A 19,934-nucleotide genomic window follows, 5' to 3' on the forward strand; every position below is an offset into this window, starting at 1 on the left:
AATAGGCTCTCCGCCGGCCCCGGATAGAAACAAGATGGTTTCCCCCACGGACAAAATGGGGACCTTTTGCACTCCGTCCCTCTCCGTTTGCACCTGGTCTCCTGCCTAAGATCTGCAGCTCAATGGAGGCCCGCCCCGGTAATGGCTGATCTGATACCAGGTCCCGCAAAACAATACTGGGAGCCCGGGAAGATCATCCACTTAACGCACGCATTTTACTCTGAATACCTTTTGCTCAAGTCTTTACCGGTAGTTTGCTTCGGCATTGTGTCTTTGTTTCCAATAATCCAATCAACCCCATTGTATCCACCCTATATATGTTTCAGTATTCCCTATACCGGTATGCTAGCCTTAAGTCTTTGACCTGCTGAAATCACTGTTCTTTTGAAATAAACTTCTAACTCGCTGCTTCGTCTGGAGGAAAGTTATTGCCTGGAACGCATCGACTTGCTGAGGCCTGACAGATAGTTGCTGTACTCTAGCAAAATGTACTATAGCAAAATAATATTAAAAGCCACAAGTGGCACTTTGTTTCTGATCCACCATGTATCTCCCTTCTCTTGTTTACCTTCAAGCACATTGCTATCTTTCTCCCCCCCCCCTCCGCAGAGAGAAGCCTCTCTTTGTAGCCAAGTGAGTAAAGGCATCTTTTCACAGTCAGAGGTGACCCAAGAGAAGGAGATGGAAGAGCAAGACCCAGAAGGACCTGGATCTGGAAAGAGTGCAAAGAAAGCCCCCCAGCCCATCCAAGCTGGGAGTGGCATTGAATCCTGGGAAACAGCTGTGCCAGAAATCTGGGATCAGGAGCCGCTGAACTCAGAAGTACATTGCCGACGCTTCAGGCAGTTCCGCTACTGTGAGGCTGACGGGCCTCGAGAGGTTTGCAGCCAGCTCCATGGATTTTGCAACCACTGGCTGAAGCCAGAGAGACACACCAAGAAGCAGATCCTGGACCTGGTGATCCTGGAGCAGTTTCTGACCCTCTTGCCCCAGGAAATGCAGCACTGGGTCAGAGGATGCGGGCCGGAGACCAGTTCCCAAGCAGTGGCCCTGGCCGAAGGCTTCCTCCTGAGTCAGGCAGAGGAGAAGAGGCAGGCAGAACAGGTGAGCGCTTTTCATTCCAGGTATTCAAATTCAAATAATGATATCCAACCTTCTACAAAACTCCCCTGTCTGATATTTGCTCAAGTGTTAATTATCCCAATGGGAGGTTTAACGACCTGTTTCAGCAGCCACTTCTTCTAGGGAATATTTTTATCCCTCCAGATAATTGCCCAGGGTTGAAGGAAAACCCTACTAGGTCTGCTGATAGAAAGGTGGGGAGTCTCAGAGTGGGGAACGATCCATTCCTTGGTGTCCTCTGTTCCTTCTCTTACCCGTCTCCCTCGCTGCTGTTTCAGAGTTGGGGTCCATCCATGAAGATGGAAGCTGAGTTCTGTGAGACGGAAAGAGTTTTGTTGGAGGAAGGGCAGCGGGCCCAGGCCCAGGAGCATGCCCAAGATGCCCTCTCATGCGGTAAGGACTATGACAACTGACCCCCAGTTGTGTACCAGTAGAGTAACTGAAATCACTGGGTTAGGTCAGTATACTCAAAAACGATAAAGCCCCTAAAAAGCTTTATTAATAGAGAAGTTCAAAAAAGAGATTAAAATCCAGGTTATATAGTCAGTTAGGCCAAAGGCATATAAAACAATAAATCTAGCTGGCTACATTACACTTACTAAGGTGTTATATAGTTTCTGATCTTAAAAGTTATAAAGATGTTGTTTCGGGCGACAGAGTGACATGCTGAAATTGACACATGGAAGAAGAGTGACCACCATAAGGCATAGCCAAACTTATGGAAAAGTGGACTCAGGTCAGATGACCCACAACTCCCAATCAAGGTGGACTCTTGGGAGAACTGGGTCATCGCTTGATGAAGATGTCAACCCAGTGTGCAGCTGCTATGAAAAAGGCAAATTTCATGCTGGCCATAATTAGACAAGGAATAGAGAATAAAACTGCTGAAATCATACGTCCTTTATACAAATATATGGTGAGAGCACACTTGGAATGTTGTGTACAGTTCTGGTCACCACACTTAAGAAAGGATATTGCAGAGCTTGAGAAGGTGCAGAAAAGAGCAACCAAAATCATCAGGAGACTAGAGCAACTGCCCTATGAGGAGCGGTTAAAACACTTGAGGAGTTTTAGCTTGGAAAGAAGGCGGCGACCGAGGGGAGACATGATAGAGGTCTATAAAATTATGCATGGTTTGGAGAGAGTGGACAGGGAGAAGCTTTTCTCCCTCTCATAATACTAGAACGGGAGGTCATCTGCTGAAGCTGGAGGGTGAGAGTTTAAACTAATAAAAGGAAGTATTTCTTCACACAACGCATAGTTAAATTGTGGAACTCCCTGCCCCAGGATGTGGTGATGGCTGCCACCTTGGAATACTATAAGAGGGGAGTGGACATGTTCGTGGAAGAGAGGAGTATTCATGGTTACTAGTTAAAATGGATACTGGTCATGATGCATGCCTATTCTCTCCAGGATCAGATGAGCATACCTATTATATTAGGTGCATTGGATTACAGGCAGCATGCTGCTGCTGCAGTTGTCTTGTCTGGGGGCTTCCTAGAGGCACCTGGTTGGCCACTGTGTGAACAGACTGCTGGACTTGATGGGCCTTGGTCTGATGGTATGAGCTAGTGACCTTGATGGTTAGCGTAACAAGTTACAGGTGCTGTTTGTGAGAACAGATTGAACTTGGCCTGTGAGAAATTACTGTGTGCTGAATCTTAGACACACAAAATGGAGTATAGTGATGTAGCAAATAACAAAATGGTTATTCAGTCTTCACAAGGACTCATTGTGCCTGGATGGGTTTGGGGCTCCCAGTGAATTTGATGGGTAGAGAGTTCTGGCCGGGGGAGAAAGAAATGCTTCTCCATGCAACTTTTGGCACTCAAAGTGATGCCTATAACGGGATTATATAAATTCATGGAGGAAGTCCCTCACGTTGCTTACAATATTCATATCCCACATTTTTTGCATTCGAGGGGCACAACGTGGCTCAAAGGAAAGACAGACAAATCTGGGCTGAGTTCTTTGGTCTTGCGAATAAATGGAGCCTGCATGTTCTGGGCAGTATAGCTCTGTCAACCAGATGCTAGGGGCCAGCAATAGTGGGAGAGCGTGTTTTGTGCTCATGCTTAGTGGGGCATCTGTCATGACACTACACTACAGGAAATAGGATGACGGACTAGGAAGACCAGGCTTTGGAGTGGCACGGCCTGCAGCTGTGGGGAGGGGCTTTGGGAGGATGTGATATCACATATATTCATATATATTGTTAAGTTTGCACGGGGAGGACACACGAGGTCAAGACAGAGTTCCAACACGTGTTTATTGAAGTATAGAACAGAACTGAGAACTGTGAAAACCGGCCCTGCTTATATTTCCCCGGGCCGCTTGAAGCCACTCCCCCCCTGATCCGTGATGGGGGGGAAGAACCCCAATAGTGCGACCCGGCTTAGGGCCAATGGGGCGCGTTGGCTCCGGCCAATCGTGCGAGCAGGGCTTAGGAGCCTTCGCCTGAGACTCAAGCTCCTAGGTTTCCCCCTGCTTACTATCCTAACTATGTACATACATAACACCCTCCCCCCTAAGTCCGAACATAACTAGCACACAAAGTCTTTGAGGTGGCTAGGTCGTGTTCGTACCCGCTGCGACCTGCGCGCCGGTGGAACTGGCAACAGCTGCTGGCGTGGCGGTCGGCTCGGGCGTGCTCGTGGCGGGAAAGGCGGTGTCTGGCAGTTCCTCTGAGGGGCTGGCCTGCAGACGCTCATCGTTCCGTGAGATCTCTGCAAGCTCTCCTTGCTCCGGAACTCTGGAGAGCGCAGGTGCTTCTGAGGCAGTCGCGAGATCGGGTGCATCAGCCGGGCGGTGGCGCAGCTGGTCGATGTGCCGCTTTAAGACTTGTCCCTCGGGGGTAGCGACCCAGTAGGAGACCGGGCCAGTGGCCTCTTGCATGGTGGCCGGAATCCAGGCCGGCCCTGCCCCGTAGTTATAGGTGTAGACCGGGCTGTCCTGCTCGACAACCCGTGGGATGGCTGTTGAGTCCCTGTGGATTGGCAGTTCTGGAGCCAAGTCTGGGTGCAGCCGGTCGAGTGCGGTCTTGGGCCAGCGGTCCATGAGGAGCTCGGCGGGGCTCTTGCCGGTAGCGGAGTTGGGGGTGGTATGTTGATCCAGGAGGAAGTTTGCCAACTTCCCGTCCCAGTCACCCCGATGATGCGGCCCAATGCGTCCTTGGTCGTCCGCACCATGCACTCTGCCTGGCCATTAGTGGCAGGATGGAACGGTGCGGGTGTGACGTGTCGGATCAGGTTGTTCGCCATGAATTCCCGGAATTCTGCCGACGTGAATTGTGCCCTGTTTTCCGAGACTACTGTGTCCGGTAGCCCGTGCGTCACGAAGAACTGCCTCAGGGCCCAGATGACCACCCGGGGTGTCATGGAGGATACTGCTACGACCTCCAGCCATTTCGAGAAGGAGACCACGACAACTAAGAATGTCTTGCCCTGGAAGGGTCCCACAAAGTCTATGTGGAAGCGGGACCAGGGCGTTCGTGTCGACTCCCAGTGCTGGATCTGCGCGCGCAGCATCTCCGATCGGGACTCCTGGCAGCGGCGGCAGCGCTTGACCCATTCTTCCATGGCGGCGCGGATGCTGGGCCACCAGACATAGCTCCTTGCCAGTGCCTTCATGCGCACGATGCCCTGGTGGGAGGCGTGTAGAGCCTCCAGGACCCTTGTGCGGAGCTTGGTAGGGACGATGACCTGGTTCCCCCAGGCAGCCCTTGTTCAAAGACAGTTCGTGCTGGCGGGCTGTGAAGGGCGTGAACTCCCTGTCCGGGTAGCTGGCCACCCCTTCCCCATCCAGTTCAGAACGCGGGCAAGGGTCCGGTCTTTGGCCGTGTGCGCGGCGATGTCAGCGGCGTGCAGGGGAGGTTCAGGCAGGGTCTCGATCAGGAGTACGTCGTGGGCCGGGTCAGGGTCAGGGTTGGGACTCTTGAGCGGCAGGTGGCTGAGGGCGTCCGCGTTCGTGATGCAGTTCCCGGGGCGATGCAGGAGCCTGAAGTTGTAAGCGTTCAGGAAGATCGACCAGTGGAGCATGCGGGGGGGACAGAATCTGCGGAGCCTGCCGGTCAGGAACGAAGAGGCCCAGGAGCGGCTTGTGGTCGGAGACAATCTCAAAGGGCCGCCCATAAACAAAATCGTGAAACTTCTTCACGCCGGCCACGACAGCGAGGGCCTCCCGGTCAATCTGGGCATAGTTACACTCCGCCGCAGAGGGACCTTCAGTAGAAGGCAATAGACACCTCCTGACCGTCCGGCATCCAGTGGTTGAGGACAGCTCCAACGCCATCGGGCGAGGTGTCGCAGGTCAGTACCATCGGAAGACGCTCATTGAAGTGGATGAGCAGGCTTGAGGACGACAGGAGATCCTTGGCGGCATCGAATGCCCACTGTTGCAGCGAACCCCAGGACCAAGGGGCGGACTTGTCCAGCAGGCAGTATAGAGGCTCCGTTACTGACGCCTTGTTGGGTAGAAAGGCGTGGTAGAAGTTGAGGAGCCTTAGGAACGACTGGACTTGTCTCTTGCTTGCAACGGGGCGGCGGGGCGCTGTGGATGGCCTTGATCTTGTCAGGAGTGGGGTGGATACCATCAGCGTCTATCAAGTAGCCCAGGAACTCCACCTGAGGCAGGCCCAGCTGGCATTTCTCCCGCTTCACCGTGAGGCCGGCGTCCCGGAAACAGCGGAGCACCCGGTGGACGTGCTCCAGGAGCTCTTCTTCGGAGCCAGCGGCGACCAGGACGTTGTCGAAGTATGGCACGACGCCTGGCAAGCCCTTGAGGAGGTCTTCCATAAGGTTCTGGAAAATGCCCGGGTCGGTGCTAATTCCGAACTGCAGGCGAGTCACCCGGAAGGCACCCCGGTGGGTGACGATCGTCTGCGCCTCGCCGACTCCCGAGTCCACAGGCAGCTGCTGGTATGCCTGGGCCAGGTCCAGCTTCGAGAAAACTCGGCCCCCGGCGAGGAAAGCCAGGAGATGACTGACGACCGAAACAGGGTATGCATGGCTCTGTAGTGCTTTGTTCACGGTGCATTTGTAGTCCGCGCAGATGCGGACGTCCCCGTTGGCCTTCAGCGGTGTCACTATCGGGGTCTCCCACTTGGCATTTGGCGCACCAGAACGCCCTGGGCGACGAGTCGGTTGAGCTCTGAGTCAATCCTTGAGTGCGAAGGGAACCCAGCGTGGCTTGAGGCGGATGGGGGTAGTGGCGGGGTCGACGCGCAGGCGAACAGGCGGCCCCTTATAGCAGCCAAGTGGGCCCTTCCAGATGTCCTCGAACTCAGACCAGACGGAGTCGAGGGCGGACTGGGAGATGTGGTGAATGCCCTCAATGTGGAGTCCAAGGGCCTGGAACCACTCAAGGCGCAGGAAGCTGGCACAAGGCCCGTCGACCCCACGACGAGGCGGAGGCGGCTGGAGCGATGCTTGAACTGGACGTTCACATAGGCGACGCCCTGGACCGGCACCCAACGACGTTGGAAATTGGAGATGAGGATGCCGGTGGGTTGCAGCTTGGCCAAGGTGGCATGGTGCCCCAGGGCGCAGAAAGTGTCCCAAGAAACCAGGGAGAGGGCCAAGCCTGAGTCGACCTCCATGTCACAGGGGGCACCCTCGATTCACACGGAGATGGATACTTTCTCTATGCCGTGGACCCGGTGCATGCGGATGCTGTGCAGCTTGGAGTAGCAGGCGGGGAGGTCGGCAGCGGCCATGTCATGGATTGGCTGGGTGATGCCATCTTTCCTGGCCAGGCCCGCCGGCCGTCCCTTCTTCACGGAGCGGCAGACCTTCGCAGTGTGGCTAACCCGGCCACATGTCCGGCAGTTGGCGTCGTGAAAACGGCAGGTACGGGCCACCGCAGCTGGCACACGGGCGAGCCCCAGGGCCCTGCGACCTGCGCGGTCTGGCGGACATCTTGTGGGTGTCCACATCGCAGTCCTCGCTGGCGCTCTCATGGTGGGTGGTCACCAGCGGCGGTGGTGGAGGTACGGCGCCCCGTCAGCTCCCCTGGTCGGGCCTGATGGCTGCATCAGCAGCGGTGGCCTCCTCGACGGCAGCCGCGAGGGTGATGTCCTTCCTCGCGATGAGACGGCGGCGCACCTTCTGCTGTGGAGGCCCAAGATGAACCCGTCGAAGAGGGAGTCGTTGAGATCCGGGAACTCGCAGAAATGGGCCAATTGCCGGAAGGCGGCGGCAGACTCACCTGGTGCCTGGTCCCGGCGGTGGAACGGCAGATGGCGAGCAAGGCGCGTTGGCTGGGGTGTGAAATGGCTCCCCAGCACAGCCAGTATGTCCTTAAATGGCGCCGTGATCACCTTGGAGAGGGCCATCAAGGATTGGGCAAGCTGGAACATCTTCGGCCCGCACATGCTGAGGAAGATCGACCGCTGCTTGCCCTTGTCGTCGATGTCGTTGGCGTCCATGAAGCAAATAACCCAGTCCGCGTAGCTCTCCCACTCGCTGGGGCTGGCGAACTCGAACGGTTCCAGGGAGCCTCAGGTGGCCATCATAGCGAGGTGTTGCGTCTCTGGTGTGTCGTAAGGTTATCAGCAAGGCACCGGGCAGTGAGGTTGCGGAAAATGAAGCGATTTCAGCGAGAGTGATTTCAGTAGCAGACTGCCTACCAGCCTTCGTCGCCACGGTTAAGTCTGCGTGGGGAGGACACACGAGGTCGAGACGGAGTTCCAACACAACGCGTTTATTGAAGTACAGAACAGAACTGAGAACTGTGAAAACCGGCCCCGCTTATATTTCTCCTGGCCGCTTGCGGCCACTCCCCCCTGATCCGTGATAGGGGGAAGAACCCTAAGAATTGGCTTAGGGCCAATGGGCCGCGCTTTTTCGGGCCAATCGCATGAACAGGGCTTGGGAGCCTTCGCCTGGGACTCAAGCTCCTAGGTTTCCCCCTGCTTACTATCCTAACTGTGTACATACATAACATATATCATAAGTGATATTCATTTCCTCAAGCCAGATGTGCCATTAGTTAGGCAGGAGACGCTCTGGGCACTCACTGATATTGCCCTGAGTTTCATTTCTGTGTATCATGGAGGATTTTATCCCTTTATTTGTAAGCATTTGTTCCCGTAGTATTCCCAATAGCCACATCCGCAGACAGGTAGTCCAAAAGAGAGATGGTTTATTGGTAAACATACAGGTGTTCAGAGCTTGCAACAGTAAAAAAGACAGGAATGGGGGGAAGGGGACATACAGCAGAATATATGGAGAAACATTGGTCATACAGGCCATATCAAGATAGCACAGGTTGGCATGGTAACCCCCCCAGTCCAACGGGGCCAAGCTCCCACGAACTTCAAAGGCAGGAAAGGAATGCCACAGTTAGGAAAACAGTCCTTGAGCAGAGCATCTGTGAGAAACCAAAACAATCCCAAACGCAGAGAGCAGGCCTGACATTATTCCAGTTTTGAACCTCCACTGCATTTTTATCTTTTGTATTATCAGTCCATAACTATTTATGTATATATTTATACCCTGGGCCACCCAAAAAACAAATCAGTGGGTTTTAGATCAAATCAAGCCTGAACTGACCCTAGAAGCTAAAATGACTAAACTGAGGCTGTCGTATTTTAGACACATTATGAGAAGACAAGAGTCACTGGAAAAGACAATCATGCTAGGAAAAGTTAAAGGCAGCAGGAAAAGAGGAAGACCCAACAAGAGTTGGATTGACTCTATAAAGGAAGCCACTGCCCTCAGTTTGCAAGATCTGAGCAAGGCTGTTAAGGATAGGACACTTTGGAGGACATTGATTCATAGGGTCGCCATGAGTCGGAAGCGACTTGACGGCACTTAACACACACACACACACACACACACATTCCCAGGACAGATTTAAAGTATCATTGGAGTCTGAAATGTTGCAGCAGCATTTAGAGCCCCTCAAGGTTGATGAGTACTTTGTGCTTCTCTTCCATCTCTTCTTCAACTTACTAGAAAGAGTTACAATTTTTTTTAGCATACGTATGGCAGAGTGCCTTAGCCCTGGGAACTGGTGTGCGTGAAGCGCGATTCAAGTAGCAGCTAATACCCTTTCTTCCACTTTTCTCTCCCTTACAGGCAGTGAAGAGGCAGTGTTGATCCTTTCTCTTTGCGAAGGTGTGGAAACTGCTGTTGCACCTCCAGTCCAGGTAAGCAAGATGGAGAGCCTGGGTCCCCCTGTCAGGAGCGGGCCTGTTCTCGACGGTTCTCGGCTCCTTGGCTCCTCTAAGTTGTTTTGACTTTCTCGCAGCTTCTCGCAGCTGCTTCGCTTCACTCGTCTCGACCAAGGACTGTTGTTCTAACGGACGCTTTATCTCGTACATTCCTCTCCCGTGGGAGACTGAGTTATTATGTCCACCTGCCATATCAGCTCTGCTAATATATATTACTGATTTGTGCCAACCAGCCATTCTTGGCTTAGTTAGTATGCAAGCACTGTTAACCCATTTGATTTCCAATAAAGTCAACTTGCCTTAGGACCACCTGTCTGGGATGTTGCTTTTGGGGATTCTTCGGGCCAAGGGCTTACATTAAGCCAAGAAACTCCTATTCACCAGTGTGGCTGGAGCCCCAGAGGGTTCGCCTAGATCTCGGGTGGAGGTCGCGTCTCCCCGAGTACGGGTTCCACGTCTGGAATCCTGGAGGACTTAACCCGTTGGACCCTTTTAGTGGGATCATCTATCTTTCCTGATGACCCTACTCTACTGCATGATGTGCTAGTGGAAGCTCTACAGACTGATGCGGAAATTAACTGCCTAATGGATCTTCTTCGGCTTCAGTGGCTGGACGTCTGAGGACGCGGACCATGCAGCCCGTCACAACCTCTTAGCCCTGGACGGGTTGTTGGAAGAGGTGCGGGAGGCGAAAGAGGACTTGGTTCTCCTGACTCGTTTGTTAGCGAGATTGACTTTGCAACAGGATCAAGCGGTGGTTCCAGACCTACCAGACTCGCTCCACGACATGGCGGGACAGCAGCCGCAGACCCTGGTTCCTGATCCTAAAGTTTGTGAAGCCGAGGCACACGCCCTCGCTATTCGGACTGCATTGCTATTTGTGGATCTGCCCTTGGCCACAACTATGGTGGCCGATTTAACGCGACTGTTGACTCCGATGTTTGGGGCTGGGGCAGCTGCCTTGGCTGTCCAGGTGCAACCTCTACTTGGACAGGATCAGGCCGGGCAAATGCGAAAGATGTGCGTCCCAAGGGTACTTCAAGGTCAGGGTTCTCTTTTGGGCCCTCTTTCTCCCCAACGTTCGCCCCGTCTCGCACCACGCAACGTGCCTGGCGCCTTGCTGAACGATACCCCGAGTCGGACTTCTCCGACAACGAGGACTTATATGGCGACGGATCCCACTGGGCTTCCGACCTCCAGGTCAGCCAGTCCAGACGTACCGGAGGGATCCGTGATGACACTTATTTCTTGCGGAGCCAGAACCGGGAATTGGCGGATCAGGTAAACCGTCTACAGGAACAGATGGAACAGCTGCTCCGCGAGAACGAACTGTTGCAACTGGCTCAAAACGCCCCTGTTCCACCGGATCCTACCCAGCCTCCGCAACCAGCTCTGCAACACCCACCCCAGGCACCTGGCCCCGGGGAACTCGGTGCGCCCATCGTGCCAGGCCAGCCACTCCCCGGGGAGCCAGTTGTACCGCCGCCCCCTGGAGCACCGGTGTTACCGCTCCCTGTGCAACCAATTCAATGGAAACAACCACGACTAAAGATCACTTATGATGGCTCAGTCGGGGCTTTACCCTGTTTCCTCCATCATGTGGACAGTTACATGAGGGAACAAGGCCAGTTTTTCCCTACCGAGGACAGCCGAGTTTGTTTTGTTGCCTCCCTCTTAACGGGAAAAGCGGCAGACTGGATGATTCTCCAGTTTGACACTCGGGCTCGCTCCATACACTCTCTCAATAATTTCATGAGGGCCCTGCGGAGACGTTTCGAGGACCCGTTTCTGGGAGAAAGGGCTAAAGCCGAACTTTTACAGCTCCGGCAGGGCTCAACCCCAGTTCGGGAATTCGCTGACGAGATTCAACAACTTGCCAGTAAAATAGTGGACTGGCCAGAAGCTACCCACATACACTATTTCCAGGAGGCATTACACCCCGACATTTTGAACTGGGGATATATGTGAGGGGATCCTGACACCTTGGAGGATTGGATCCTGCTGGCAGAAGAAGTGGAAAGCCGCCGCCAGTTCATCTCCCTGGTTCGGCGTCAGACCAAAGAGGGGAGCAGCCAAAAGCCTCCCTCTAAGGCTTCAACCCCCATCCCGCGGAGACCAACGCGACCCTCACAGGACCACGAATCCCGGTTTCAGAGTGGAGCCTGTCTCGTTTGCGGCACCATGGGCCACTTTGCAGCAGCCTGCCTGCGCCGTCCAGACCTCGCTCTTCCTTCTCGTCCGGAAGGACCTCCCCGGGCTCGGGGACGACCTCAACACAGAGGCACCGCTGCCGCACGCAGCACTGCGCCGGGGTGACACTCGCCCTCGGCACTTCATGTCGGAGAAGTCACTGGTGAACCAGCTCCTACCGTCCCATCCAGGACTCGGATTACAAGTGCCCCATTTGGGGACAGCTCTCACTCTTCTGATGAGGATTGCTCCTGGGATCCCCCTGCCCTCAACCTAGAATCTCCTCTTGATCTGTCAAAAAACGGGCAGGGTCTGCGGTGAGCGGAGCGACACCGCAGACCCCTGTAGCTTCTGCAAAACCCAAGGCTCCTGTTATGGTGAGTGAAGTTGAAAATACTGTATATGTGGATGTAGTGTTACAACATTACAAAAGAGGCCCCAAACTACATGTTAAAGCCCTCATAGATTCGGGCTGTGGGCGCTCCTTAATCAATGAGGCCACTTTCAATGCACTTAAGGTTAAGTCAGAGACGCTACCTGACCCTATCCAGTTCGCTCAGATGGATGGCAGCACCTTTAGGGGTGGCCCGGTAGATCGTCGCACTCGCGGCGTCGCGATGGGTATCGGTTCTCATTGGGAGCAAATAGACTTCACTATAGCCCCCATCCGATACGAAGTCATTTTGGGAATAAACTGGCTAAAGGGGCACAGCCCCTCTATAGACTGGAAGGCCGATACCATCACTTTTTCCATCCCGACTGCGCCCAACACCGACATGAAGTCGCAGTAGTTCTTCCGACAGCCATAGCCTTAGTCTCTGACACCCCCCCTCTAGTGCTGCCTGCTGAGTATCAGGATTTCGCGGACGTATTCGATGTCAAAGAATGCGATGCTCTGCCCCCCCACCGTAGAACAGACTGTGCTATCAAAGTAGTAGGGGACGGTAAACTTCCTAAAAGTAAAATATATCCCATGAGCACTGCTGAACGTACTGTATTGCGAGACTTTTTAGATAAAAACCTTGCTCGTGGTTTCATTCGACCGTCTTCTGCTCCTTGCTCAGCTCCTGCCTTTTTTGTCCGCAAAAAAACAAGCGATTTGCGCCTCTGCATTGACTTTCGGAAGCTCAATGCTGTCACTCAGACTAACGCCTATCCCATCCCTCTAATTTCAGATATCTTGGGACAGCTAAAAGAGGGGCACATCTTCACCAAACTGGACTTAGTTGAAGCCTATTACAGAGTCCGCATTCATGACGGGGATGAGCCCCTCACAGCCTTTTCCAGCTGTTTTGGTATGTTTGAGTTCCTTGTCATGCCCTTCGGATTAAAGGGGGCTCCGGGGATCTTCATGCAATTCATAAATGAGATCCTCCATGATTTGTTATACCGGGGCGTGGTGGTTTATCTAGATGACATCCTCATTTATTCTAACTCCATGGAAGAGCATGTAGCTTTGGTGCGAGAAGTGCTACAACGGCTCCGGGACAATCAGCTCTATGCTAAAGTATCCAAATGCGAATTTCACCAAAGTCAATTGACATTTCTGGGTTATATTATCTCACACCAAGGTCTCACCATGGACCCCGCCATGGTCCAGTCGGTTGTTGATTGGGCTCCCCCTTCAACTCGTAAGCAAGTGCAAAAATTTCTTGGCTTTGCAAACTTTTATTGGGGGTTTATTCCCAACTTTGCCCAAATTGCTCTGCCTATCACTGATCTCCTAAAGACTAAAGGCAAGGGGGCTTCCGCCTCTCTACCCACGGCCAAAGTTCTATGGACTTTCCAATGCCAAACTGCTTTTGATACCCTTAAGCGACTGTTCACTTCTGAACCGGTTTTAAAACATCCTGATCGTATGTTTATAGTACAAGTAGATGCTTCGGATGTAGCCATGGGAGGTGCTCTTCTGCAGCAGGGCAATGATGGTCTGCTTTACTTCTGCGCTTATTTTTCTAAAAAGTTTGCGCACTCCCAACTCAACTGGCTCATTTTGGAAAAGGAAGCAGCCACCGTCTACCATGCTTTAACTACATGGCGACAATTCCTTGAGGGTTCCCAGGTCCTTTTTGAAGTCTGGACTGATCACAAAAATCTGGAGGCTCTTACTGGAACCCATAAACTGTCCGCGAAGCAACTTCGTTGGGCTGACTTCTTTTCCCAATTCCATTTTGTACTCAAACATGTCCCTGGTAAGCAGAACGTACTAGCGGATGCTCTCTCCAGACTCCCCCAATATCCTACCAAAGTTGACCGTCCCACGGTCTCCTTATTCACCCCGGCGCAAAGGGGTCTCCTACCCACTCTTGCTGTCCAGACCAGATCACAGACCCAACGGCAGCCCCGCACTGGGGGGGTGTCCAGAACTCAAACTGACTCCCTCGCCCTCCACGGCCACCCCCCCGGCGCCCGTACATTTGGACGAGCCACCCTCTTCTCCGATTTCCCCTCCGGTTCCACAACCAGCCTCGTCCACCTCACCGAGTAAGATGGACCTGTCTAATTTCTTCCTGGACTCACTCCGTGCCCTTTGCCAAGCTGAGCTCTCTGCTCACACTCTCCCTCCCTTCTGGAACGTGGCGGTTTCTGGTACAAAGACTCTAAACTATACGTGCCCAGGGAATTGCGGAGGGAAGTGTTAAAATTAGCCCATGGAGCTAAAACAGCAGGACACTTTGGATTCTTGAAAACTCTGCACTTGTTGCGTAGGCAATTCTGGTGGGCGGGAATGCGCACTGACATGGACTCCTTTGTTCGCGGCTGCCCAACTTGTGCCACTGTCAAACGTTCTCAAGGGAAACCCCCCGGACTCTTGCAACCCTTAGAAATCCCCTCTAGACCCTGGGAGGTTATTGCGATGGATTTTATGACGGACCTCCCTCTTAGTGAGGGTAAAACTGTTTTATGGGTTGTTACAGATCTTTTCTCCAAACAGGTACACCTCATTCTGTGCGCAGGTATTCCCTCCGCCCCGAAACTGGCCCGCCTCTTTGTGTCACATGTCTTCTGTCTACATTCCTTCCCGCGGAAGATAGTGAGCGACCGCGGGGGCACCTATGTGGCTAAATTTTGGAAAGCTTTCCTTAAATTGGTGGGGGTGGAGCAGCGTCTCTCAAGTGCATTCCATCCCCAGACTGATGGGCAAACTGAACGTGCCAATGCTGTGTTAGAATGTTACCTTCGTTGTTATGTCAATTACCACCAAGATAATTGGGTTGAACTGTTACCTTTTGCTGAATATGCCTACAACAATGCTGTTCACCAGTCCACAGGGTTTAGTCCGTTTCAAGCTGTATACGGTCAAGACTTTGGTCGTATCAACCAGCTTAACATTTCCAAGGGAGAGGGCGATGGGGATGTAACTACATGGGTTGAAGCAATTCACACCACCTGGCCCTGGGTGATAAAGAATCTAGAACGAGCTAAACGAAAATACAAAGCTCAAGCTGACAAACATCGGTCTCCTAGCCAGGACTATAAAGTGGGAGATTTGGTCTACTTGTCTACCAAAAACCTTCGATCCACCCGTCCTTGTGACAAACTGAGTGCCAAATTTGTGGGACCTTATCCCATTTATCGTATCATCAACCCCGTGACAGTGGGACTCTCTCTGCCAAAGGCGCTCAGACGTATCCATCCAGTTTTTCATGTTAGCCTTCTAAAACCACACACCCCCAGAGTGGCATCCCGACCCACTTCCAGAGCAACTGGTGATGGTGGGGGGGAAGGAGCATTTCGAAGTTGCTAAAATCCTGGACTCTCGCATTCGCCACTGCTCCCTCCAGTATCTTGTTCGTTGGAAGCACTTCCCCCCTGCCTATGACGAATGGGTACGCGCCTGCGACGTCGCCGCCTCTCGGCTAGTGCGAGCCTTTCACTCCACCTACCCCCAGAAGCCAGCCCCCTTTCGGGTCGGGAGGGGGCCCTAAGTGGAGCAGGATGTCAGGAGCGGGCCTGTTCTCGACGGTTCTCTGCTCCTTGGCTCCTCTGAGTTGTTTTGACTTTCTCGCAGCTGCCTCGCTTCGCTCGTCTCGACCAATGACTGTTGTTCTAACGGATGCTTTATCTCGTACATTCCTCTCCCGTGGGAGACTGAGTTACTATGCCAACCTGCCATATCAGCTCTGCTAATATATATTACTGATTTGCGCCAACCAGCCATTCTTGGCTTAGTTAGTATGCAAGTACTGTTAACCCATTTGATTTCCAATAAAGTCAACTTGCCTTAGGACCACCTGTCTGGGTTGTTGCTTTTGGGGATTCTTCGGGCCAAGGGCTTACACGCCCCTCCTTTCTCAAGGGGACTTTCTCCTGCAGTTGTTTTTAAGGGGCCCAGGCAAGAGGCTCTGAATGCCACTCTTTTTACACATGGCAAGATCTCCAACCTGCACCCTCCCAGAATGCCCCCTTACAAGGAGCCATCTCTGCTTGTCATGATCTCTGACAAGGGAATCTGTTTTTTCTTTCAGTCTTCAGTTTCCTTTGGTGAGGCAGCCATGTATTTCACTAAGGCAGAGTGGGCCCTGTTGGATCCAGACCAAAAAGCTCTCTACAGAGAAGTCATGCTGGAGAACTACAGGAACGTGGTCTCTCTGGGTAAGGTGCCAAAGGTGGAAATTGCTGCCATTAGGATTGTGCCATTGGGCTTATGTGTGAATCAAAATCTTGAACCCCCATACATTGAGGCCTGCCCTGGTATTTGATCCCTTTTGGAAGCCTCAAGGTGGTGGAGTGGCAGTGAAAGTGATATTCAGCATGCCCAGGGAGAATGCCCCAAGCGGCCTGGCTGGGCCAGGGGCAACAGAGGCCAGTGATGTGGCCATCACCCAAGCCTTAGAGGATGTCCTGACACCAACGCAGGACTGAGAGGCCCTCAGGAAGACTCTGGAAGGGGCCCCATCCTAATTTCTCAGTTGCCAACATTTGCAACACACTTGTCCCACTGATGGGATTATTGTCATCCCCTCTGACTGTGATCTGGAATGCAGCCACCCCCCTTACACTGATTGGGATATTGGGCTTTAATCTTGACCAGGTTTCCATTCTTCCATTCCCTTTCTCTCTCTCTCTCTTTCTCCCCCCCCCCTTGAAAGGCTCTAGCTCAATTCACCACTCCTCCTCATGAGGCCAGCTGGGTGAACTTGGGCCACAGTTCACTCAAAACTCTCTCAGCCCCACCTACCTCACAAGGTTTCTGTTGTGGAGAGTGGAATGGAATGTGATTTGTAAGGTGCTCTGAGACTCTTTAGGGTAGAGAAAAGCGGGGCATAAAAGCCTCTTCTATGCCTCTTCTATTTAGCCACACACAGATCAATAGCAGAGACTCAAAAGAGTTGCCTGACAACTCAAATGTGAACAGTGGGGGAATGATTCTTTGCCACTAAGGGAGAAAAGTACACATAGGGAGCATGGACAGGGGAGGGATAGGAAGAATATAACAGCTGGTCACCTGGGGGGGGGCTGTCTGGTGATAAGGTATGACCAGCTGCTCAGTAGGGGGGCGGGGAAAGAAAGTCTGATAAAGGAAATACAGACCCATTAGTGAGGAGTGCCAGATGGGTTGCTTGGCTTCTTGTGTAGGTGCTGACGGAACCTTTTTCTTTATTCCAGTAGCACATATAGAGGAGATGGTAGGGGGATTTCAGGGGTTCTCTTTGGAGAAGGCCAAGAATGGAGACTCTAAAGAAAATGACAGAGATGGAGACAGACCTACCAGGCAAGAGGGAAGAGACACAGACAAGAGGAGAGAAAAGTCCGTTCTGTCCCAAGCAGGAGGCTTACGTGAAATCCCAGTCCAAGATAAAAGATCGACCAAAACAAGAATCACGAAAGGCCTCCATGGTAATCGGAGAAACTGCTCCAGGGAAAATGAAAATGAAAGTGTGGTCGAAGGCTTTCACGGTCAGAGTTCATTGATTCTTGTAGGTTATCTGGGCTGTGTGACCGTGGTCTTGGTATTTTGTTTCCTAACATTTCACCAGCAGTTGTGGCAGGCATCTTCAGAGGAGTAACACTGAAGGACTTCAGTGTTACTCCTCTAAAGATGCCTGCCACAGCTGCTGGCGAAACGTCAGGAAACAAAATACCAAGACCACTGTCACACAGCCTCCATAACCTACAGGAACCAATGAAAGTGTGGTCTTTGGAAAAACCTTCAGTAAGAACCTGCATGTTATGTCTGAGATAAAAATTCCCACAAGAGAAAAATCATATGATTGCATTGAATGCAAAAAGACCTTCAGTTGGAAATCAGCCCTTATTTCACATCAAACTATTCACTCAGGTGAGGAGCTGTATAAAGCTCCTGCAAACCCAGACTTTCTGATGAAGCAGGTGTTCATGATACTTTAAAATGCATATTAATGTGCCCTTCAATATAGAGCAGGAAAAAGCCACTGAATTTTTTTGTGTGTGGATTATCAGACCTCCTTGCATGGATACTAACAGGATCTTTCTTTTCATTCCAGCAGGGGATGATCAGTGGAAGGTGGGTGATGAGGAATTGCATCACCTCTTAACAGATGAAGTGAAAAGTGTAGATTTGAAAGGAAGCTTCAGGATTCAAGGCCAACCTAAGAGGCAAAAAGTATGTCACATGGACGAGAAGAAAGATAAACCCATTTCTGGCCAAGGGCAGGATTTCCATGAACGAAGCCACATGGTGGAGGAAGCATATAAGTGCTTGGAGTGTGGAATGAACTTCTCAGATCAAAACCAATATGATATCCATTTGCAAATGCTCAGTGGAAAGAAGACCCATCAATGCTTGGAGTGTGGCAAGAGCTTCCTTCATAGAGCAGAACTCCTTAGGCATCAAAGAACACACATAGGTGAAAAACCTTATCGCGACTCAGACTGTGGCAAGAGCTTCTCACACATTTCAGACCTTTTTGAACACAAAAGAATTCATTCAGCAGAGAATCCATTTATCTTCACAGAAAGTGGAAGGATGTTCTCTTGGGGAAGAAAAGGAAATGCACTTTTCCCGAAGCATAGGATAATGGGGGCACATAAATGCTTTCGGTGTGGAAAGAACTTCAGATACAGATCAAAGCTCCTTCTGCACCAAAAAATACACACAGGGCAGAAACATTTTCAGTGCTCCGAGTGTGGAAAGAACTTCAGTCACAGTGGCACTCTTCAACAGCATCGAAGAACCCACACTGGGGAGAACCCTTTTGTATGCTCAGAGTGTGGAAAGAGATTCAGTCAAAATGGGCCCCTTCAAAGACATCGAAGAACCCACACAGGGGAGAAACCTTTTGGATGCTCAGAGTGTGGAAAGAGATTTAGTGGCAGTGGCGATCTTCAAAGGCATCAAAGAACCCACACAGGGGAGAAACCTTTTGGATGCTCAGAGTGTGGAAAGAGATTCAGCCAGAATGGCAATCTTCAACAGCATCAAAGAACGCACACTGGGGAGAAACCTTTTGACTGCTCAGAGTGTGGAAAGAGATTTAGTGACAGTGGCCATCTTAAAACGCATCAAAGAACCCACACAGGGGAGAAACCTTTTGGATGCTCAGAGTGTGGAATGAAATTCAGTTACAGTGGCAGTCTTAAAAGGCATCGAAGAACACACACAGGGGAGAAACCTTTTGGATGCTCAGAGTGTGGAAAGAGATTTAGTGAGAGTGGTACTCTTCAAAGCCATCAAAGAACCCACACAGGGGAGAAACCTTTTGGATGCTCAGAGTGTGGAAAGAGATTTAGTGACAGTGGCAGTCTTAAAAGGCATCGAAGAACCCACACAGGGGAGAAACCTTTTGGATGCTCAGAGTGTGAAAAGAGATTTAGTGACAGTGGCCATCTTAAAACGCATCAAAGAACCCACACAGGGGAGAAACCTTTTGGATGCTCAGAGTGTGGAAAGAGATTCAGTCAGAATGGCAATCTTCAACAGCATCAAAAAACCCACACAGGGGAGAAAGCTTTTGCCTGCTCAGAGTGTGAACAGAGATTCAGTCACAGTGGCAGTCTTAAAACGCATCGAAGAACCCACTCAGGGGAGAAACCTTTTGGATGCTCAGAGTGTGGAACTAGATTCAGGCATAATGGCAATCTTCAACAGCATCAAAGAACCCACACAGGGGAGAAACCTTTTGACTGCTCAGAGTGTGGAAAGAGATTTCGTTTTAGTAGCGATCTTCAAAAGCATTTAAGACACCACACAGGGGAGAAACCTTTTGCATGCTCAGAGTGTGGAAGGAGATTCAGTTGCACTGGCACTCTTCAACTGCATCAAAGAACCCACACAGGGGAGAAACCTTTTGCCTGCTCAGAGTGTGAAAAGAGATTCAGTCACAGTGGCAGTCTTCAACAGCATCAAAGAACCCACACAGGGGAGAAACCTTTTGAATGCTCAGAGTGTGGAATGAAATTCAGTCGCAGTGGCCATCTTAAAAGGCATCGAAGAACCCACACAGGGGAGAAACCTTTTGAATGCTCA

The 19,934-nt window shown here is 51.7% G+C and overlaps 1 protein-coding gene across 1 annotated transcript; it reads left to right on the plus strand.

Annotated features, from left to right (window-relative positions):
• Nucleotides 1-681: 681 nt before the first annotated feature.
• On the plus strand, nucleotides 682-19,499 carry LOC130492692 (oocyte zinc finger protein XlCOF22-like; the record flags this gene model as incomplete). Its single annotated transcript, XM_056866458.1, has 6 exons — nucleotides 682-1,104; nucleotides 1,401-1,515; nucleotides 9,201-9,271; nucleotides 15,955-16,081; nucleotides 17,953-18,547; nucleotides 18,800-19,499. Coding segments are annotated over exons 1-6 (2,031 nt in total), but the record flags the coding sequence as incomplete, so codon positions are not given.
• Between the last annotated feature and the right edge of the window lie 435 nt (nucleotides 19,500-19,934).

The sequence above is a fragment of the Euleptes europaea genome, chromosome 1, assembly GCF_029931775.1.
Source record: "Euleptes europaea isolate rEulEur1 chromosome 1, rEulEur1.hap1, whole genome shotgun sequence".
In the NCBI taxonomy this organism is placed as follows: Eukaryota; Metazoa; Chordata; class Lepidosauria; order Squamata; family Sphaerodactylidae; genus Euleptes; species Euleptes europaea.